At 38.9% G+C, this 23,832-nt stretch overlaps 1 protein-coding gene across 3 annotated transcripts in view; it reads right to left on the reverse strand.

Moving 5' to 3' along the window:
- Positions 1-500: 500 nt before the first annotated feature.
- LOC134004440 (ankyrin repeat and BTB/POZ domain-containing protein 3-A) overlaps positions 501-23,832 on the reverse strand; it is a 185,301-nt gene continuing 161,969 nt past the window's right edge. For 2 of the 3 annotated variants that reach the window (XM_062443707.1, XM_062443705.1), the window contains 13 exons: positions 22,684-22,849; positions 18,180-18,269; positions 15,656-15,757; positions 14,725-14,818; positions 11,868-12,003; positions 5,959-6,191; positions 4,208-4,386; positions 3,829-3,934; positions 2,586-2,688; positions 2,395-2,476; positions 2,029-2,097; positions 1,811-1,924; positions 501-731 (listed from right to left, as the gene is read on the reverse strand). In XM_062443707.1, coding sequence (XP_062299691.1) covers positions 501-731; positions 1,811-1,924; positions 2,029-2,097; positions 2,395-2,476; positions 2,586-2,688; positions 3,829-3,934; positions 4,208-4,386; positions 5,959-6,191; positions 11,868-12,003; positions 14,725-14,818; positions 15,656-15,757; positions 18,180-18,269; positions 22,684-22,849 — 1,705 coding nt within the window. The remainder of the gene's footprint in view (positions 732-1,810; positions 1,925-2,028; positions 2,098-2,394; positions 2,477-2,585; positions 2,689-3,828; positions 3,935-4,207; positions 4,387-5,958; positions 6,192-11,867; positions 12,004-14,724; positions 14,819-15,655; positions 15,758-18,179; positions 18,270-22,683; positions 22,850-23,832) is intronic. The other variant, XM_062443706.1, reaches the window with a different exon arrangement.

The following is a 23,832-nucleotide window of genomic DNA, read 5'->3' on the forward strand; positions in this document are numbered from 1 at the left end:
TTGAGATGATGACAAAGCTGCTTTTATTGAATTATTGATTTAAAATTCTAATCTACCCTTTTAAGCCCAAAAAAGGTGTACAGTGTGTATTTCATGCATTTATCCTATATGAAATACAGTAGAAAGTTTCATAATCACGGCTAGCTCTAAGTGATATTGTTGGGTCGAGTCTGTTTTTCTTACAGTTTCAGATACTGTAGGGGTGTGAAGTGATCAGTGGGAGCTGTTAGTAAAACAGAGTTCAAATTTCTGACAAGGCGAGAAAGTTCTCTCTCTGGTTTCGTCATGTATGCCAACATTAATATCCCCTCAGGGGGCTGCATCAGGCAGAATTAAAGGGAATCCCTGACATAACGACATCCGACAGCTCCTCTTCAGCCGGGGGGGGGGGGGGGGGGGCAGGACAGGTGGACGGGGCTGTATAGCAAAGACACTGGATGTTAAAAGTGGTGTTACATGGATGCTGTGGCTGGATCGGAGGGCTCCGGAGCGGGACGACGTCACACCACGGAGCCCTTGGAGGTGGAGAGGTGGATGGAGTGGATGCGTGTGGCCAGAGTTTTCTCCAGGTCGTAGAGGATGTCGGAGCAGACACCGGGGCTGGACGCAGGGCTCTCGGCAGGAGGAGGATCATACAGCAGCTGCTTGAAGCCGTCGATTTCAATCAGCAGCACCATGTTCTTCAGGAAGTAGCCCTCGATGAAAGCCGTAAGCTCCGTGGCACCAAGAAACTATATCCAAAAAAACAAAAAGCATGACAGAGTTTTAACACTTTTTAAATACAGACAATAACTTAAGTACTTCTAGATTAAAGCCACTTTGCAGAGGACTTCACTGTAATTGTTGCATTTTTCATTATATTCTGTTATAACACGTTTTTGTTTGTGGAAAAGTTAAACACACCAGATGACAATTGGTGCAGTGTTGGATTGTTTGTAGGATGAGGCGGTATCGGTGCGGATGTTTTTTTTTTGATACTATTACAGTCATAAATGTTTCAACACACTTGATTATTGGTTATGCAAATATTAGAATTTTACTATTTTCATGACAACAAGTCCAACATCACTGAAAGTCTACGGTTGCACTTGCGTCTCTGTGAAGCTACATTGAGCTAATGCTAATGCTAACATGCTCACATTATCAATGCTAACATGCAGATATTTAGCAGGTACAATGTTAACCATCTCAATTAGCATGATAACATGTGATAATTAGCATTAAACACAACGTACAACTAAGGCTACTGGTATTTACTCATAAACCAAAGTATCGGACAAAGTGGAGAAGAATCACTAAAATTATTAAAATGAACTGTACATTTTTGTACCAAATTTCATAGTAGTTAATCTAATAGCTGTTGAGATAGTTTACACAAAACTACAAATGCCAACCTGCTGGTGGCGCTAACGAGAAAGTAAGAAGATCACCAAAGTCTTAAGGTTTCATTTACTGGGGACCATATCAAAATACAAAATTTAAGGTAGTTTACAGTTTACTAAAAATAGTTGCTTTCTACATCTGAAAACAACTGATGATAGTGTTGAGGCTGAACCAGAACAGTAAAGTTTAAGTCCATAAAACCAAAACATGCTGAAAGATGCTAAAATGTTTACAAGAGCTGAATGCACTGCAGATTGGGGTGATAATATGCGGCTGCTCGTCAAAAACTTAATGTTATGTGTGCTGCTTATGTAAGATTTTATAACATTTTATTACTTTTCTGGCGTGTTCACAGGGACATTTTATGACAATTTGACAAATAAGTTGATCATCTGTTCTACACCAGCTGCTGAAGACACTTGCTCACCTTGGCATGTTTGTAAAGGTCCACACAGGTTTCTGTGGTGATGTTTTTGGAGCAGATGATCTCACAGTGTCTCTGAAGGGCCTCTAGTTGGAAGAATTTGGCTGCAGACAGGAGCTGCAGGGAACAGTACAGCCAGACAGAATGAGGCACAGGATTCGGGATTAGAAATGCTAATACTTGTGCTGTCGCTCAGCAGGCTTTGGTTAAGTCTCTCTTACCTCCATAACTTCAGTGTTGCGTATATGCAAGGATTCAGTGCCTCCACAGTACAGATACTGCATGACCAACTGAAAGACACAACAGGACTGTTTTCAGTCTATGGTACTGTATAACAATGTAGATAGAAATTATGTTTAAAGTTTAAATAAAGACTTGCTGCTTTCTCTGTTAGACAAAAGCTCTAAAAACTTGAGATGAGTATTTTTCATTCTTTTCTGACATTATAAGGACTGAAGCATTCATCTATTCATCAGTTACAAAAATGACTGCTAGTTGCAGGCCTTATCTAGTCTGCATTTTAAAGCACAACCATAACATAATGATGCTTTCTCAAAAATCAAAATCTGATACAGTGAACATCTTACGTGGAATATATTGTACTTGACGTGACTGATCTCAATACAGGTGTTCTCTGCAGCTGGACGGTTTTGGAGCAGTGACTTGAACCTGGATAAAAAAGAAGAAATCGTACTGTTTATTCTACTGTATAGTATCTCCCACTCTTTTATTAAAAAAATGTAAAATAAATAACAATAATTTCATAATCCAAATTTACCTGGCTGATGCTGTAAACAGCAAAACTTTATGTGCATAAAATGGTTTCCCCTCAACCAAGAAAGTGACATCAGACATCTCCTTGTTGTTGAGGAAGTGAGGGTCTTAAAAAACAAACAAACATGACAATAAAATGCCAAACGATGCCTCATTACTCAAATCTCCTAAACCACAGGTGTAGAACAGCAAACAGCAGAGGATTAAACTAATGTGGTAATTAATTACTGTAGCTACTCCACAGGTGATTCATCACTCAGCGCTGCATAATCAAAATAAATCAATTCCCATTTCACTTGTATTACAAAAGGAGGCCAATTGAATTTGATATCAGGCCCTCATTGTGTCTTAAAGTGTCCTGATAATTTAATTAGTTGTGAAAGGTTTTTAAAGCATGAATTCACTTCTCTTTCAAGTAACAGACTGCCTGTCATGTTGCCTCCCTGTTATTAAGCGAACACTAGGTGGTGCTACAGCACAGTCGCTGAAGGTTTCAATGCATCTTCATGTTCTAATTAAAAAGAGAAAAACATCAAAATGTGGACCTGTCTCTGACCTTCCTCACTTCAAAAGAGCTTTAACTCCAGATTATAATCACACCATTACTAACACGTAACTGCAACTATCTGCATGCAAAACATATGATTAGAAATGTGTGTTATTAACTGAGGGAATAGAATAGATAGAAATAAAACACTGAATAACACTTGTTAGTAACTTTAACTTTAACATTTCACTCCTCCTCCACGTTTTGTCGATTGAAAACTAAACAGCTCTCTGATATTTCCCGAATATCAAGAATAACCTGTTGTATTAGTTAATAACCTGAGGAAATATCTCTGTAATCTTGTCATGATAAGAATTTGAAGCAATAATATGTGACATTTCTCATGTGTGTCTGCCTATTTGCCAGTCTGAAGCACCAAATGATTTTATCACAAAAGCGATTCAACCTATTGTCAGTTCATAAGACCTTTAACATCTGCTAGAGAACAGTTACAAGGCTGAAAAGAAATAACACGTCTATCACAGAAGAAGACAAATCTGAGGGAAAAAAGGAAGATGAGTGTCAGAGTATTTGCTTGATTGACAAGTATTCTTTGACCTCAACAAAGCTGGAGACAAAAATTCCCCCCCAAAAACTACAACTTTATTTCTAACCTCGCTGTCACTCCCTCATCACTCAGCTTTATTTAATGCAAAGTGAAAGTGGAAAGAAATGGCAAAAACATTTTTAACTTGCTTACCTAAGCGCGAGGACTGTTTCTTCTTGATCTCTGTCAGCTTAGGGATGGGGAAGGGCCCGTAGCACTGGGTGAAAATGACTGACAGCTGCTGGCTTATCACCTCATTCTGCAAACACACCAACACAAGACAGAAACGTTTTTTTACAGATTACAGTTCTGTGATCTCAGTTTTCCACAAGCTATCAGGGACAAAATTTTATGCAAATGTATGATAATATGGTTTGGAGTGCAACTAAATATATGCAAATATGAGTGTTAATGTCACCCTCGAATATGAGCACAGGACAGTTTGTATTCCCTGCGAACTAGGCTTACTTTTGTCTGATGTTTTTCTAACAATCTTTTTGTTTACATGCACATGAAAGAAAACCCTGCTGACCTTGCTGGCTCGCAGGATCTGGAACATGAGTGGCAGGCCGTGCGTGATGAGCTCCTCTGTGTACTCGTCCTCCTGGATGCAGCTGAAGTCTTTGAGAAGGCCCTGGATCAGCGGTCGGCGGTGCTGGATGAAGCAGGTACGCAGGGACTCGAGCCAGGTGTGCAGCGTCCAGGGAACGCCTGGGAACACCACCACAACAACAGTGAATACACACTTGCGAAGACCGAAGCCAATCTGATGTCTGAGGAGTTTCAAGGGCGACAGAACCGACCATGTTTCCATCACTTTATGGTGTTAGCGCGAGTTGAAGGGCGATTGCATGGTGAGCATTGGATTAGTGGAAAGTATGAGGCTCCGGCGGGAATAAAAAGGCAGCACTTGAATATAATTAAACAATGTCCTGTTAAAAAATGACTGTAATGTGCTGTGAGAAGTTGATGGCAACTAAAAGGTGAAATTAATATAACTGATGACAGTTGGATCTCTGCTGAAATGATCAGTTGAGTAATCGAGTATGAAATTAATCAGCTTTTATAATCGATTAGTCATTCAAGTTATTAATCATGTAAAAAATGCCAAATTTTTGCCGGACCCAGGTTCTCAAATGTGAAGTTTTGCTGCTTAAAGTAAGTGTCTTTGTGTTTTGGATTGTTGGTCGGGCAAAACAAGCAACTTGAAGATGGCACCGTAGGCTCTGGGAACCTATTATGGTTGTTTTTATACATTTTAAAAAACATTTTACAGCTCAAAATTGATTAGTTGAGTTTGACAGTTCTACAAAATTTGACAAAACAATCTCACCACAACTGTTTTGGAGCTTTTGTTGTGAGATTGTAGTGTCGACTGCTGTTTCCACGTTCAAGAAAGAACTTTCAGTCTCAACTTTTACAACAACATGAAGAAGAAGAAGAAGAAGCAGAATAAGGAGAAAAAGAAGAAGGAGGAGGAGGAGGAGGAGGAGAAGAAGAAGAAGAAGCTTTCCTTCCAAGTTAAATGAGTAGATCAAAGCCACTCATATGTCACTCTTTGTTTGTATTCATGAAGCAACAGTCAGGAGATGGTTAGCTCAGCGTAACATAGACAATGGAAACAGGGACAAACAGCTAACCAAAATCTGCCAACTATCACCTTTAAAGCTCATGAAATATCTTGTTAAAACCCTCATAAAACCACAAAGTTGTTTTAAAACACTGGTTTTAGTACAAACTAAACAATATGGGATATACTAAGCTCTTCTTAAGAGCTCAAACAAATGGAAATTTGAACATCTACAATCCATTACAAAGGGGAAATCTCAGTTTTCTGAGGTAATATGACCGAAAGCTCCTGAACAGCTGCAGAATGTACCTTGTTGTGACACTGTTTTGTCAGCTATAATCAAATTGTCAATTAGACTAATCAAATACTAATAGAGAGCCACATTAGGTGCCCAACGAACTGGACAATGTTGGGGTGAAAGCTGATGATTGCCACATGTACAGAATGAGCACTGCTTGAGGACACTGTTTCACCATCATGTTCACACCTTTGACCCAAGCTATTATCGCCTTGGATATAAAAAGTCCTCCTTTGGAGACTGTTTCATGGTTGGATGAACTGTGGTGATTGCTGAGAGTGTATACAGGACAGCACAGGACTGGACAGAACGGAACGGGACAGGACAGGCACAGCATGAGCACATCTCCAGAACAGCTGGAGGCACCAGAGAGCGATGCATGTGTGCCAGTGAAGCATGTATTAGTAAATCTGACCTAAGCTGCGGATGTCTATGGTGATGTCCACATGGCCGTGCTCTGCGCTATGGTACATGGCCTCTCTCAGGGCCCTCAGCTTGGCCTTTCCTGTTCGCAGGGTCCCTCCACCATTGGCATGCGGAGCCAAAGTCTTCTCCCTGGTATCTGTACCCTCGGCCAGGATCTCCTCCAGGGACAGCACATCCCCCTTTTCCTTTTCCGACTGGGACAGGAGCTTCCGAAACACATTCCTAGAGGGGACGAAGTATCAGATAAACACTCAGACAGAGATTAAATTAATTCACAGTGATAAGATACTGTGACAGGTCAGGGGAAGGGGTTAAAAAAGAGGGAAGAAAGCTGTGGGGAGATGTTGAGGGAACAGGAAAACGTAGCGTGGCCTCGGGTCAAATAGTCAGAGAAGTTGTGAAGTGGAATTTAGAACAATGGTTCTAAATTAGGCTTACATATACATGTTAAATCCACATTAAGTCTATTTATCTCTGCAACTCTGATAAAACTCAAAATATTCTCCTCTAACTGTAAAGGAAGGCTGTCAGTCTGTATTTATGTCCTTTGCTTTTCTCGACAACCATTCATCCGATTGTCCTAACACTTGGCAGGTGTATTGCTGAGGATCCAAAGAAGTGCAGTGTCAAGTGTGAAGTTGTTTGAATGAAAAATGTTAAAGATATCATTAAAAGAAAAACTTTTGAGGATCTAGACCTCTCCAATAAGGTGGCTGTAAATACTGGTGCTGCATTTGTGTACTAGCTGATCGTGACCTCTCCGATGTGGTGGCTACACAAACGCATAGCTCTGGTGTCATTTGTGTATCTATACAGAAACAGCAACATCATAATGTTTGACATATTATAATATACTAAGTTTCATGACTGTTAGAAAGGTTATAGCTTCGGCTGTCTTGATGTTTGGCCTATGCTCTTTCTCTCTCTCTACCACAGCTGGCAGCCAATATTCTCAACAATCATTCATCTGATCGACTTCACACTTGGTGGGTGTAATGCTGAAGACCCAAGGAAGTGCAGTGTTGAGTGAAAGGTCATTATAACTAATACATTATGGAGAATTAATACATTTTCGTTTCCAGCCTTTACGACACTGGGTTAGCAGCCCTGGAAACTCACAGAGCGATTCATGTGAATTGCATTGTGAATCATCTCATATTATGCTACTCAGCCAATCAAATCTGTGCATGCTGATAAGCATTGCGACTCGAGTCAGTGAGTGAGATACGCATACACGTGAGAGAAAACAGTCAGAGAAAAGTATTTTCACATGGCATGCAAAGAGAAAAGAAGACAGCAAAAAGAGAGCTTTTAATCAAGAAGTTCAGAAGACTCTTACATGTTAATTTCTCACAGAGACAGTTCTCATATGTTCCGAGACCGTGGTGATTGTGAAGCGCCCAAATCTTTGGAGCAAACATACCCACTAAAATCTGAACTGAAAGTACAGAAAATAAATTATCTAATAGCCCAACACGATCGATCCACTTTATTTTAAGATGCAGAATTTTTCAAATGCTCTGTTGAGTATTTTCTTTTTAAACGCAACCCTCATTTTACGTTATTCACATCTCAAATCAACAGTATTGATTTTTCTATGCGTTGAAGCAGCAGCTGGACGTCAAGCAATCAGCCTGTTCTGCACAGTACTAGTGTACTTAATAAAGCACCATTGTGATAGCATACTCTCAACTTGTATAACTGGTCTATAGAGCCCCAATATACAGTATGAAAATTAAACTCATTAAGTCAAGTCAAACTTTATTATCCTACCAGGGGAAATTTACTTGCAGCCAGGTATATAAAAACATTCATCATGAAAAACATAATACAACAATCTAGACAGATCCCAGGAACAAACAGTACAATGCGAGATCACTTCAAACAAACAGGCAAACAGCTGAATGCCAAGTACATAAAATGCTTAGGTACAGAAATAACAAATGCAAATTCAGACTACTAATTGCTATGCAAACATAAGAGACTTCTTATCGTTTTGTCTTCTGAGCAGGAACTCTGTATCTACAGCCTGAAGGTAGGACCTCAAACTCTCTCTGCAAGGGCTGATCAGGACAGTCCAATATGGACCTGCCTATAGTAGCTGACTCATCCCAACAACTTTACTGGCCACTTTGACAAGCTGACTAAGCCTATTCTTCTTGGTCAGATTCAGGTTTCCAAACAAGGCCACAATACAGAAAGACAGACCATACTCAGTCATCATTGTAAAGCACACATTGGGTGCTATCGTTATCCGCCGTCCACTAATCATTACACAACCTCCATTTTTTCATTTTTGTTCAAGAAGTACAGATGTTATTGGACCTTTTGAGAAATTGCATCTACATTTGGATGGACGGTCAAATTGTTGTCACAGGTCAATTTTATTCCCCTTGGTATCTGTCAGCTTTGGCTTTGGTGCCAACTTTGTAAAGTCAATGATCATGTCCTTGGTTTTAGACATATTCAACTGAAGAAAAGACTCCTTGTACCATGACGCAATCTCTTCAATTACTGGCCCATGACCTTGTTCCTCTCCTTCCAGTAGGCTAAATATAACAGAGTCATCGGCAAACTTTATAATGCGTCTGTTCTGGTATTTACTTTGACAGTTGTTTGTGTAAAGAATACAAAGGAGGAGAGACAGAACACATCCTTGAGGTGAACCAGTGAAGCTTGTTTGAAAGGACACCGTTATCTCTCACACATTGTGAACGGTCTGTCAAAAACTCTAAAATCCATCCAGTGACATTAATATCAAGATTAAAATCAGAAGTTTCTCTGCAAGTAAATATGGCTGAATAATATTGAAAGCAGAGGAAAAGCTACAAACAGGGTGACGATAAGGGTAATTCAGCAAGGTCAAGGTGGCATCCTCTACTCCGCTGCCAGCCCTGTAAGGAAACTGCGGACCTTCTGTAGAACATACATGTACCCATATGTTATGCACCTTATTATAATCTTCTCAAAATCCTTCAACATCTAAACATGTAAGGGCCAAAGATCTAAAAGACCAAATATGTAACTTTTCTGCATTAAAATGTCTAAAAACAACAAGACCTATGTTAGATATTTTGTTGAGTCATGCACTAACATTATTCCAAATGATTTCAACAATATTCAAACCCAGAAAAATCCATAATTTTAATTAAGGTAGCAGTCCATTTCATTCGGTCACTTGTCAATGGCTTCATATCTCCTTTGCATATGTGTCGGTGTAGTGGTTAACCATCAGAAGCTGTCATAAAGTGACATTATAGACAGTTTTAAGACATATTTTTACGCTACATTTATTTAGATCTTGGTTATTTCTAACTACATCTTTTACTAGGATGAAGGAGTTTAGTCATTGGATGTCTGGATCTTAAGTTATTAGAGAAATAAGGTGAACATGTCATATTTTTGATTATCTGAAAATGTTTAGCTTGAATGTACATTATTAACATATACATTGAATAACTACATTGCATGCAACATTGCCCCTGCAACAGGATAATGCAGCAATAGCAGATGCCCTCCTATGAGAAGAATGGATTTCAACATGTAACACATACAGTATTATCACAGCCTGATGATGCACCATCTGCTTTGGAAAAGGAGGGCAACATAACATTATCTCCTGTCAGTGTGATTGTTTCACTGATGGCAAGTCGAGGGGAGGCTCAGTCATCATTTTGAGGCTGTTAATAAATATTAATTTGATCGCCACTAATAGTTGATTGACAGTGTGACTGATTTAAGTGTGAGCTGAATACAAGAGGTTTTGTTCAAGTTGTGTGCATGTAATCAGATCAAGAAATACATGAGAGTATGGTGTCATATTTACAAGTTATATCTTGTTTATTTAACTCATGTAGGAATAAGAGTAGTTTGCTCAAACATTTGAGTTAATTACTGACTAACATCTGCTTTGCCTTGTGTCAGAAGTCCTGCCCTCATGATGTTGCTAGCTTTGCACATTTTCCTACCTCTGAAAAACAAAATCCAAAATATTGTTTAATGATTTGGTGACTAGCTTGCAAGTGGACAAGACACAACATGTCAGAAAGGAGAATCTGATGCTGATGATGAATAATATTAATACAAATGAGTTACTGTGTTAAAAAATATATATTGTACAAGATATTGTACAGTGTTACTGTACTCTAGTTTAAACACTGAATGCAAAAATACAAATAATTTAGTTAATGTAATGCACTATTGTTCGAGATTAAATACCTTTATTACCCTTTTTTACTTTATTCATGACAGCCACGTTCCTAGCGACCACATGACATTTGACAAGTCCATGTCGAAAAAAGATGGATCAGGAACATGATACCACCATAGTTATTATTAGATAACTGTTACTAAATACATGCAAATAACTTATGGATATGTGTGCTCCCCCCGGTGAATGACTGAAATACAACCATTACGTCATGGTATGTAAGGACAATGTCACAACCAATATCAGGGAGTGATCAGAGAAGTGAAAATCAGAGGGGGAGTGGTGGTTTTTATTCATGAAGATATATCAGAACCATAATGGGGCCTATAGAGAATATGGATCCTATCCTATTTCTTTCATCTGTTAATGTAACAATTATAAAACACTTATGAACTCTAGTAAATCAATTACAGAACTTAAACTTGACCACTGCATTTACAGGAGTATTTTCATCGATTTTGAACATTTAATTAATTAAGTAGCACAATATTTTCACTCTCAGTGATGTGATGTCAAGTTCATGCCTTGTCCTTTCCTCATGCAGACACACAGGAGATGTGATCATGTACAACAAAACACAAGGTTAAAAGCTTTAACAAAAGATTTAACATGCCAGAATTAAATCCCCCTCCTCCTTTCAGTATTGTGGGTAGCGACACACAGCCAGACATGCCAATACACTTAATATCATTGTTGCAAGTCAGTGTTTAATTCACCAAACATATATACTGAACAGAAAGTAATCACAACAGCAAAACAGGCCGTCATTATAAAAATAAATAGGCTACAGTAGATGCCCACTTGGCAGACTTAGAAAATAGTCTGCTTTGATGAGTTACTTCTGTATTCTTTTTATGCTTTCCTGTGGAGGGGTCATCCAAAGTGTGTCGCCCCTCTTTTTACCCACATTACTGCAGATCTCTGAGCAGGAAAGGAGGCAACCCTGGTCCATTTACTGCGTCATCACATAGCCTAGATACCATGTCATCTTTATAGCCACATGAGTGCGAGCACTTACAGTGAAAATCTATTTATGATTTTATTTTTCTTTCAACTGTAGACTAGTCTCACACTGCAGCCCTTTACTTAGATTTATTTTTAAATAGCCTATTTTTTATTTTAGATATACTATATGGTCTATGGGTGAGGCTGCATAAATCACTATGAGGGGGACAAAAATAACTCGGCAGAAGCAGGGATGCACTGACCAGAGGGGAGGAAATCCCCACTATCTCCCCCAGCCAATTGCACCCTGCCAATCCTGATGCACAACATGCTGCAGCCTGAACATCATGCTATAATTGATTGTCTTAATAATGCTGTATTGTGTTGTTGGCTTGCTCCTCCACTCCACTTCCTGACAGCTCTCACTGCCTTGAATGTTAATGGTGTTTATCTTACTCAGCTGCAGGGAAATTATGTCAAACTGGAGCCAAAAGTGCTGCTGAATAGACTGCAACACTTATCGTCGCCTTCTGTCTGACAGTGAAGCCGTGATATCTGCCTTCACATATACTGCAGGATTTTGCGAGGCTGCAGAGGGACCAGGGCAGAGTGTGTAAATGGATCAATACTGTGGTAATGGATATATCTCAGCTTGCTGGCTCTTGTGTGTGTGTGTGTGTGTGTGTGTGTGTGTGTGTGTGTGTGTGTGTGTGTGTGTGTGTGTGTGTGTGTGTGAGTATTACCTGTGGCCGTGTGATGCTGCCAGGCTGTATGAGTTCATGTCTCCCAGCGGGGCGGAGGAGATGCCGTTTCGACACAAGGTCCCGATCATGGGGTCTGCCCCTCTCTCCAAAAGCAAACTCACCAACTCAAAGTTACCTAACAAAGCCGAAAGTTAAAAGAGGCCAGTAAACACTCAAATACAGCAATGGTGGAAAGTAGACATTAAGTACAGTATTTTTGGGTACTTTCCTTTTTTCAATATCAGTTTTTGGGATTTTTTTGCCTTTATTGGACAGTTGGTGGAAGAGAGACCAACAGGATACAAGGGGGAGAGAGAGAACTGGGTATGGCATGGAACAAAGAGTCAGACTCGAACCAGGGGCGTTGAGGGTATATTGTATGCGCTGTAACCGCACTTGGCTACAAGGGCACTCCGAAGTTTAGGGTACTTTTAATGGCACTTTTACTGGAGCATTACCATTTTATGCTTATTTATACTTCAACTCTGCTACATTTCAGAAAGATATTTTGTACTTTTTACTGTACTACATTTATTTTCTATCAATCCATCAAACTTCATTTGTACAGCACTTTTCTTGCAGGTTAGTGTAATTAAAAGTGTTCACAGATGACTGACGAAGCTAATGAGCAAATATAGTGCAGTAATAATTTAGTAATAGTAATACAGAGACTAATGCCCAAAAGAAATAAAAATTCTGAAAATAATAATAATAAGTTTTTAAAGATAGTAGTTACTTTGCAGGTTAGAATTTTAGATATGACATGTATGAGCAACAAAATTTGCATTTTTATAGGTTAAACTACCCCACAGGATATAATGTATTTAAAATTAGCTTCACCTTGACCAGCTGCACCATTTAAATGCGTACACACTAATGCATTATGCAAAATATATATATTATGTATAACAATTTCTGCATTATGATTGCTCCTACTTCTGATACTTTAAGTATGTTTTTTCTGATGATACTTTTGTCCTTAAGTGGAATTTTTATACACTGAGATATACTTATTTGACTTAAGTAAAGTGTCTGAATACCTTTAAACTAATAACTCAGAAATTAAACAGAAATGCAGCCAGACATAACAGCAATTATATCAAAACAGCACTTGAATTATCAAGAAACACCAAGAACATTTATAACACATTAAAATAATAAATGAATGGCAGAATACTGAAACAGCATTAGTCAGTTGTAATATACATAATCTTAAACAAAATTAGAGCTGTAACAATTAGTTAACTACTTGATCAGGTGATTGACAGAAAAGCAATCTGTAGTTCTTTAGCCCCACAGAATGAATGAATGCTTTTCTAGTCTTTTTTTATTTCCATGATGAAAAAATATTCATCGTTGGTGTTTGGACTGCTGGTGTTCAAATAAGTAAAATACATGTGTGTGAATACATTTCTATGATGCACAACATCTATACTAGTGAAAAGCTGAAAATGTTTACTTTCTGAGGTAAGGAGAGATGCTGTAAATGGCTCTTCGAATGGCTGTTCAAATTTACAACAACAAGACATAAATTGTCAGAATATATTTTCACATGCCCCGAATTCTGAACTGTTGTTGTAAATCAAATTGAGTGAATACAGCAGTCAGATCTGCTCTACTGAAAGCAAAACAAGATATATCTAATCCCTGACGCACTGCTCCAAGCAAAAACAAAAAGTTCAATACTCACACAAATAAAATCTTATCCAACACAATCAAAATGTTAACCCTTTGCTGAATTTAGGGATACCGGCATTGCTTATTTGACCTTTTATGTTGCAGTAAAGTTAACATGACAGTAAAGTAAAACAGGCAGGAGTTGAAATGGAGAATGAGCCTGAAGCTGCTGCATGTGCATAGAAAAATCTCTCACTCTTTGCTATTCACTTACAAAATGAGTTCTGGGATTGTGGTCTTTATTTCATCCACATTTTATTCATTATTTAATGAGTAGGATGTTAATTGAATTCACTGGCTGCGTGTTTACACCACATGTTGCCATGGCGACGTGGCTTCCTACACCTTCATACAGTCAAGCACTGACACACGAAGATACACTACTATGCTATCAACATGATATATTTGAATTAACTTTGACAATTAAAGGTAACAGTGTATAGGCTTTTAATTGGGCAGATATGTGATACATTTAAATACATAGTTATTACATAGTTAAAGACTGAAAACAAGGGCTATGTCCAAAGGTAACAAAATCCATCTGTCAGCATATTTTAAGCTTTAGTTACCTGGCAACCTCACAGTGACAACAACACTCCTTTGGTATTTGTACTATTTAAACCAATTAGATACAACATGTTAATTAGTTAGCTTAAGAGTATTTTTGTTACCTTGGGACAAGCCAGGCTAGCTTTCTTATTTATTCCTATTTTTCTAGTGTTTAGGCTAGGCTGAGCTAAAGGGTTGCTGGGTTTAGCTTTATATTTAACATAATGATATGACAGTGGTACCAATTTTCTTAACTTGCCAAGAACACACATATGTTTGACTATTTCTTTTAATGCACAATTGACCACAGCCCATTTTGATTAAGTGAATAAAAACTTCAGGTTTTTTTCCAGCCCATATGTGTCTGATCACAGCACAATCATGAGAAACCAGCATTTCAAATTCACTGCACTCTTAAAATCCAGATAGTAATTGAAAGTGATGTATTAATTAGATGATTAAAGGAGAGGGAGAATGCCCTCTGGTGAGCATAGATTCAAGCATGTCATGACTAATCCCTTATACGCCTTATGTGGAATAATACTTGGGTCAAGTGTGTGAGGCACTAAACGCACATCTGGAATCCAAAAGCCAAGAGGAATCCACATGTTTGCTGCCCGTATGTGATTACCTGCAGCCGCGGCCAGCTGAAGAGGGGTCTCTGTGTAGTTCTCCGCCCCATCCTGCAGGGCGCCCTCCACATTTGCGCTATTATCCAGCAACAACTGTGACGGGGAAGGAAGGAGGTGGAAAGGCAGGAAGGGAGGGGGGGATGGACAAAACCAGGAGGGAGAGTAGAAGGGAGAAAACAGGCGAGGGGAGATGGTGTGTTACAGTCAGGCTTGGCAACAGGAACAGCCTCAACCTTTGGAAACTTAATCCACCTCATTTTGGAGATTGTAGTAGCTCGTGAACACTACACACACTACTAGCTACACTTCCTTATTAGGTGTGGGTTCTGTCTAGGGGGGCTTATTGTCATTGTTGGCTTGCCTGAGTTGAGAAAAGGAAGAATCAAAAAAATGTTCTTCTGCTACCCCCCTCTTAAAAAAGAAAAGTGGTGTAAATTAATAATGGAAAAAAATCCGAACGCGACAGTGTTCATCAGATTTTAAGCCCAAAGTCAGCTCATACAGTAAGAAACAAAATGTATTCATGTATTAAAAATGAATAAACTGAACTGAACACAACATTGAAATCTGGCATCCCTGCGGCTGTGTATCAGCCTGACTGAGTTCTTCTCAGGAAGTTTCTCACTGCTGCTGTAGGATCAATCCTTAGATTCAGTTATGGTGAAAACCAGGGGAGGGGTGGTGCTGGGTGACTCATCTACACATCTTAAAGGCATACATAATTAAAAAACAAACTTAATCTAGAGAGTTTGCCCTGACTGGCTGAATTTAAGCCAGATAATTACTGCACAGATAGGATCAAGAAGGAGAAATCATTGTTATTATTATGATGCACCTTAATAAGAATTATCATCATCATCATTCTCATTTTGGTGCAAAGGTGAGGGCAAGGGCCACAGGTTAATGGTTACAGGTCATAAACGTCTCTACCTGCACGACAGGGACGTGTCCGTGTAACACGGCGAAAGTGAGTGGCGTCCCCTGGCGCGTTTCAGGATAAACTGAGGGGTGCTTGTTTACTGTGCTTGGCACCTGGGAAGTCATAGGTGAAGTTCAGGGAGAGAGATATACAGCCATTAACATTCACAGCTCAGGGCAGGAGATGGTGGGGAGGAAGGAGGAGCGAGAAGCAGTATGCAGGAGGAGTGTAAGCAAAAAAGGGCAGAATGGCAGAGGGAGATTTTCCTCTTGAGTTTCACAGAAAATCTTGAGCAGCTTGACTTCTACTTTTCATCTCATTCTCGCTCTATATGTGAGACCAGATATATCTGCCTGGGCAAAGCTCTCTGACCACATTTTGTACTATCTGCGCAGCTCCATCTTTAAATAGTGTTTCATTTCAAAGGGGAATGAAAAAAAACACAACATTGGCAGAGAGTACAAACACAGTCAAGACGGGTGGTGCTGACTCATGAACAAAGCGGCGGCTGAATAAAAATAAACGGCCATATTGTCCTGTGATTTGGAAATTGGGCTTATCACTGGGTAAATTAAAGAAATGATTTCTAAATGTTGCCTGGAGGAGGCCTCTTTCAAACAGATGTTTAGTGTAATGTCACATTTCATTTGAGCTCTGATGTTAAAGAACAGTGGGACTGTTAGTGTTTTTGTTTTTTCACACTGATTAATAATTAATTATGTTATGTTATCACAGAGTTTTAGCAGAAATAGAGGCCATCGCTAACTGCATTATCTTTAAATATGAGCACTCAGCACAATAAAAGTTTCCACCAGGAGAATATTCATGCAAGATCATCTGTTTGGACTTTATTTAAAGGCTCAGTTCACCCAAAATACAGACAAAAAAAAATATTGTCTTACTTACTCTTGGTTATATCTAGCCATGCAGATAGTTTTGTTTTTATGGACTTTTGAGAGAGTTTTATGACATTTTTGTTGCAACCTCAATACAATAGAATTTGTTTGTTTCTTTAGTGCTAATATAAAATTCATCAATGTATCTTCTTAGAAACAATGTCCCTTTAAATCTGGATAATCAATGATATCACTGTGCAGTTTTTCTTGGAGTTTTATTCTTTTCCTGAAGAAATAGTCCTAAACCTGTTAACAGTGAAGTCTGAGGAGTATTCAGAGGTGTGGACTCGAGTCTCTGGACAATTAAAAAAACCTTGAAACTCGACTGAGACTTTAACACCAGTGACTTTTGACTGAGGGAATAACTTGATATCCTCAAACCCAAAGAAAGCTGCCTGTCCTAGGAATAGTCTGGCATGTAACCTGCTGTAAGACCACGATGTGTATCTGTATATCAGGGTCCTGGATTTTACTAGAATGTGGTGGGAAAAGTCACACTGTCATTATCTTGATCCACTCATTTAACTCTTGAGGAATACGTACATTTCATACTCGTACTCTCTCATACTTACTGATGACTTGAACTAACTTTAAACAGTTCGATTGTGACTTTGAACTTGATTTGGGACTTTAAAGCCATGACTTGAGACACACTTATCACATGCAAAACAGTGACTTCAGCACATGAGTGGGATTATTTAGTCAAACTGTGACATTGTTTATGAGGGAAAAGAATACAATTCCCTTCACCTCCATTGTAAAGCTTAGATAGCATAAATTACTGATGGATACGTCAAAAAATTTGCACATAAAACCTGGAAATATCTGCATGGATGGAATTCACTAGAGCTACATGAGAGAATATGCTTTTTCTAATTTGGGTGAACTGACCATTTAAACATTTATCAGTTAATAAGCTCTTGATACGTTTACACAGGTCATGCTTTGCTCTTGAGTCAGCTCACTTGCACTACATACAGGCACTAAACCAATGGAGCAATCACAACAGTCAACGATGGGGTCACTGTGGTGGAGGAGAGTCCATGAAGTTTTCTACTCTTGCATGTTGCTTGTTGACATCTAAGATTTAATCAGCTACACACATAAGACAAACCAGGATTTAGACCAATATAGCTTTAGTTACTTTAAGTGTTCTGTTCAACTCAATAAATAAATGCAATGAAGATCATGCTTCAGTACAATCTGTGGTAGCAAGTTACACTAAGTGCACACACTTATACAATAATAATGCATTATTGATGTGGTATGAAGCAAACTGCTGCTAAATGTCTTCAGTGTAAAATGTAATGAAGTAACTGCCTGCGCTGAGAGACTATCAGTGGATTCTTATTGTGTATCATTGAAGAGACAAACTATGATTGTTACTGTGCAAATGATGCCCGATTATTGCTTATCAGTGCACTTCATGTAATGAGCTGCCAGTGGAACAGAAAGCATGCCGAAAGCAGGTGAGACAATGAAGACAGAGAGGAGGGAAGAGCAACACAAAGTGGGTTCATCGTTTTCACTGGTACACATGACAACAAATGTAAATGAACATCTTGGACATGAACAGAAATGTGGAACCAACGTGACTTCACTGCCTTTGGCAGACTGATGGTGTCTCATTAACACTGACCTCGCTGTTGATGTCGGCTCCGGCGTCAAGCAGCATCTGGACCATAGCCTCATCACCGCGGACACAGGCATACATGAGAGGGGTCATTCCCTGCAGGAGGAGAGTTACAGGCTAGGTGAAGCATTTTCATGTTTATCTCCTGTTATTGGAAACTCATTTGTTGCTGGTTAGCTATTTTTTAACAATGCTGATGTGCTTTAAAGGATCAGGTCCGTGATATTCTATATTGTTCTTATTGTTAACAAATCCCAAGAAAAGACAAAACCAGCAATGAATTGATCCAGCTTTGTATTGTCTGCACACAAAGCCTGATACTCCTCTGTGTCATAGAGCTCCATTGTTTTGAGCCAAGCTGTTGCACTGGGTGACTTGTTTGTTCATTACCACAAATATACACACTGTAGTTTACTTGGACTCAATCCCACATACACTGTCCAGCTGCCAGAAATACTCACTAAAGCACCAAATCTGTGGCTGAAAATACTTCCCAATAAATGCACTATTTAGCCCCGTTTGAGGAACAGGAAGGAGGGAAAATCACTGTGTAACCTTTCATTTGTTACTTGGATTAGAGCTGAATGCCACAGACAAGGTTGGGATGTTGGAAAGTATTGAGTCAAGTCAAATAAAATGTATTTATATAGCCCCACAAAAATGTGCCTCAAAGGGTTTTATAAGCTGTATGTTATTTAATATACAGTACAGTATTCAATGTATCCTTGGAACTTGGATAATTGAGAAATGGACCCAATACACTTTGGGTTTTGGCCTTTTTGTGGGATTTATTGAGGATAGGAAAAATATCACGAGCCTTATCCCTTCCAAAATCGTGATTTCCAGGCAAGCAAAACTTTAAGGTTTATTGGTTAGCACTGTTACTTCAGAGCAAAAAAGATTCAGGGTCAGTTTCCAATAAACAAGGCTTTTCTGTCATCGAGGGCATCCACTTTCCTCCCACAATCCAAACACCTTCAGGTTAGGTGGACTGGAAACTGTTAATTGACCATAAGCTTTAGGTTGTGTGAATAGAGTGAATGTCTTGGGTCTGGGCTTCATGGGGATTCGCCTTCAGCCTCCATTAAAAAAATCGCACAAATGTATTTATTTAATCTGTACCAAAAGCTCTGGTCCTCGATCTGATTGCTGTCTTGTTTGTGATTTGTTGTTGATCCGATTTTTTAGAATTTAACACCCAAACAAGGCCAGAATTGTAGTTCTCCAAAGTTACATGTAGATGTGTTTGTGGGCGTACTCAGAAACGTGTCTTATGGGTAACCATGGTGATTGGTTGATCCAGCAAAAAAGAAAAAAAACACCATAAACGTTATATCTTTAAAATCCATTCACGTATCAAAGAAACAGCAACTGTGCTAGCCTGTTGGTGTAAAGCATGTTACTTCATTATCATATCCAGCTGAAACACATGAAACTGGATTGTAAAAGCAGCTTCTTGGGTTATTTCTTTCAACTATACAATTAAAAAAACAGAAAAAAACAGGATTCAAGTGGAAAGTCCTCAAGAGACGATTAAGAGTTCTGTAAGGAGCTCAACAGGAGCTGTTCCCATTAATTCAACAGGAAACCAGCCCAATCATTTAGTCTCCAGGTCTTTCTTTAAATAATGTTCTTTAAATCACCACTTTGTCGTTGGGGAACCACTAAGGGGCCATATGTGGCTTTTTGTTAGTTCACTGCTTTCAGCACCATACCTACAGATTGCACTAAAATATACTCTGTAGTCATAAACTACTCAGCACTCATTACCTCCCCATCAATCAGAGAAATTTCAATTGCTTGCTTGCAGGTTCTAATTTTCCAGACATAATCATTACTGCCTGACTGTGTCTTTTAAAACGAGATCGACAGGTGGGTTGTGAAGCACTGAATATAACATCTTATATCTCTACATGCCAACATATGCAGAGAGCACTCTCTTGAGCCTAATACACCCACACACATTATGCTCCAAGTTGCAGGATGAAGCTAATACTTCATGTAGATGTTGTTGCAAAGTGACGTGTAAGAAGAAAAAATAACAAAATAACTTTACTGTAAACCAGGCGGCGAGATCAGACTATCTGGACTGACGCAAAACATATTTTAAAGTGTTTCTGATGAGGTTCCATAAAACAGACTTCAATCATATGCTGATCTGCGCCGTAATATTCAACAAAGGCCTTTTATGAGTCGCTAATAACACACCACAGCACTTAATGTTGAAGACTGATATCCCTTTGTGGTGATTCATTCTTAAATATTTCCTGGACTCCAATCTACTTAATCAGCAGACAGCTAAAGGGCGCTAAACGACTAACCCTGATGATGATCATGATGAGTTCAAATGCCTCTCAGCCGTGATGATAGAACGCAGCTTTTTACTTTATTGCTCCTGTAAAGCTGTCTGATCCCTTGCATCATTTGGCTGGTTTTACAAGGAAATAAAACTCTGTATGTCACAGCGGCTTGTTATTTATGTGACAACTGAGGAAGTGTCAGTCAATACAATTTGTCGTATTTACAAGGGCTGGTAAATAATTCAGGTGTGCTCCAGTCAAATGATATGACTGAATGTTGCATGAATCAACCTGCAAGATCAGTTGGATAACATAAAATATGCTTTTATGACATAAAAAAGGGCTTGTAGAAATAAAATCCTACATATCTGGATATCTTTAGAGTATCATAGTTGGCACCTGCCAAGTTTCTAAATTAAACTTAACCAGGCAAAACGTCTGACTGGAGAAAATCTGATTGCACTATTAGCTTCCACTTAGCAGCGCAAGGAATAACCAATATTTCCATTGACTGGGGGGAGGAAGAAAATCCCAAATGACACTAACACTTTGATGCAGTAAGTCTGCAATATCGACTGGATGGTCAAACCTAACCCATCAAAGCACAGGCTGGGAGAGGTGCTGCAGTATCGGGTTCAAATGGAACAACAGATCACTCCTTCACGTTTTAGATAAACAATGAGGGTGTGACACAAACCGACTATCGGTTTGTTTATTTCACGTAAATATCTGTATTTGTACTTGAAATTGGATTTATATCAGATGTTGTTAGAATTGTCAGTTGTTTTCTACTGCTATTTATTCTCCTAGTACATAAATGTATAAGATAAGTTTAACAAGTTTAGCATATTTTGGTATTTAAAGTCCAGCTGGATCTTAAGTTGATTTGAAATGTGTGTATGATAGAAAATGAGAAGGCAAATTGGCAAAAACATGGCTCATTGAGACAGTTTCTATATAATTCTTATTGACAATAAATCTTATGTGCAGAGCCAAACCAACAATGTGTGTATCCAAAGCCTGATATATCTCATATCTCTGTGCTGTAGCCCTATGTTGTTAAAAACCCATCAATAAGCCACACTGTTGCACTGGGTGACATGTTTCTTATATTGCGAAGATTAAGGTTACAGTAGTTTGTTTAGAAACGGCTTTTCGTGCTATGCCTATCACAACCTCTTGACTTTGTACATTGTAAATATCTTCAGCACAGAGTAAAAAGGCTGATGTGTAGCACTGAATGGTAGTAAAGCTCTGTAAATGTAACTGTTTGCCCGTGCATGCACATTGGCGTCTGCCTTACATACAACTGGAGACTGAAAACGTGATCGCTGTTATTAATCTTTGGAGCTCAGTGCAGCACTGACATGTTTTTAATAGTTCTTGGACAATAACAGCACAGAGGGATAAGATATATCCGGCTTTGGATGCACACACAATACTTATGAGTAGGGTTCATTGTTGGTTTGGCTCTGCACATGAGATTTGTTGACAATAAGAGAAATATATATAACATTTCCAGGCATGTCGTTTAAAAGGACATTATACATGCAATAAAAGGAGGTCTCGATCACAATAAAGTTGGTTTGAAGTGTCTACGAAGAAAAATAGAGCTATTTCTTGCACACCTGTGTGAGAGTGTCCCGAACTTCTGCTCATCTACTGTTGAGTCATACTTTGGATTGTGAGGTAAAAATAACACCTGTGCAACATCAGTCAAACCTTGAAGTCAAAAACGAACCTCACTGAATATCAAACTTTTAAAATGCTTCAGGGTTTCTAGCCTATTGCACGTTTTGGCAAATCTGCATCATGGAAAATCATGCTGCTTTGATCCTAGGAGGTCACTTTCATTACTTTTGATGCTGAAGAAAAACGGGTGTCAATCCTCAATGGACTTTAAATATTTGTGCAAAAAATATGAATAATTATGTATACATTGCCTAATGTGCAATTAATGCATGCATTCATTTGTATCCCAAATAAAAAGACACAAAGAAAATCATGTGAATTTTGACAAGTTACATCAAGGCATAAAAATGTAGCACATAGGGAGCAGCCTGCACCCAGCATGTGTGTCAGCTGTGATGGTTTGCCAGGTATTACTTGTTAGTAATTCATAATTCATTGTGCATCACTCTCCACTATGCGTGTGTAGGTGTGATGTTAATTCAGTGTATACGTGTAGGTGTGTGTGTTAAGTGCCGGACCTGTTCGCTCATGCTGTTAATGCCATCAGGACCCAGCAGGTTCACGGCCTGCTTGACCAGATCCGTCCGCCCGCAGTTCAGCATCCTGAAGCCGAGATCCTGCAGGAACTTGGCCTCCGTGGAAGCTGCGTCCAGCTTTCTGGTGGCACAGAAACAATCCTCGGCTCTGCGGATGAAAATGGCAGATCCATTACTGTGATTAAATGGGAGCTTATCTCAGAAATTGATTTTGAGATCTGTGGATATACATCTCCACAACACACTGGAGCAAATTGAAAACAAGTTCTTTTCACAACTTAAATTCTCAGTATTATAAAATTAACTGCGATTTTATAACTTAATTTCAAGCTGTCTGCTTTCAAAGTCAATTCACTAATGTTTGCATTTGTCAACATTTCATTTTTCACAAGCTCACTTCTGCTTCTGCACTTTCTTCATTTACTAAAGTGGCTTTTCTTCAGGTAAAGCTTTCAATGTGACTCATTATTACTCATTCATGTCTCCCGTAAAGCCTCTTAATCCAAGCTGCATTCAGCTGTCATGCTGACGTTTCCACAGGGTCACAAAGGAACCTTTTCATGATGTTTGTCCGATGTTATGTGACAATTATATCTGACAGATATAAACAGATGTTAATTGGCAATTCACACCTCGCAGTGTTTCATTTATTATTCCTCTGCAAGTATCTGAAAGGTGATCATGCACTTAACCCACTGACAACAGCTCAAAATTTGTGACTGAGCAGCTGTATGCATGGCATCGTGACTGCTGCAGTGTGTTTATCAATGATATAACAGAAAGAGGGAGGCACTGGAGAGAAAAGTAGAAAGACAGAAAAAAATATTCAGTGAAAAATCATGAGCCAAAAACAAAAGAGATGGATGATAAGAGAGCAGAAGAATAAGATGGCTAGCTATGACGACCCAGTGAAGGGATACAGTTCTGAGTAAAAAGAGACTTAAATGCAGATTGAAGATGTATTCATACCCAACTCAGACAGCTAGCAGATAGGTTGCTGCTGTCCATTAAAGATGGACGGACACACTACATGTAGTATCTTCCAAACTAAATTACACATTGTAATTTAAAAAGACTCTGCAAGCAGCTATTAGATATTTTAAGCACTGCTTTGAGCTAAATGCTAATGTC

This window comes from Scomber scombrus, chromosome 22, assembly GCF_963691925.1.
Source record: "Scomber scombrus chromosome 22, fScoSco1.1, whole genome shotgun sequence".
NCBI lineage: Eukaryota > Metazoa > Chordata > Actinopteri > Scombriformes > Scombridae > Scomber > Scomber scombrus.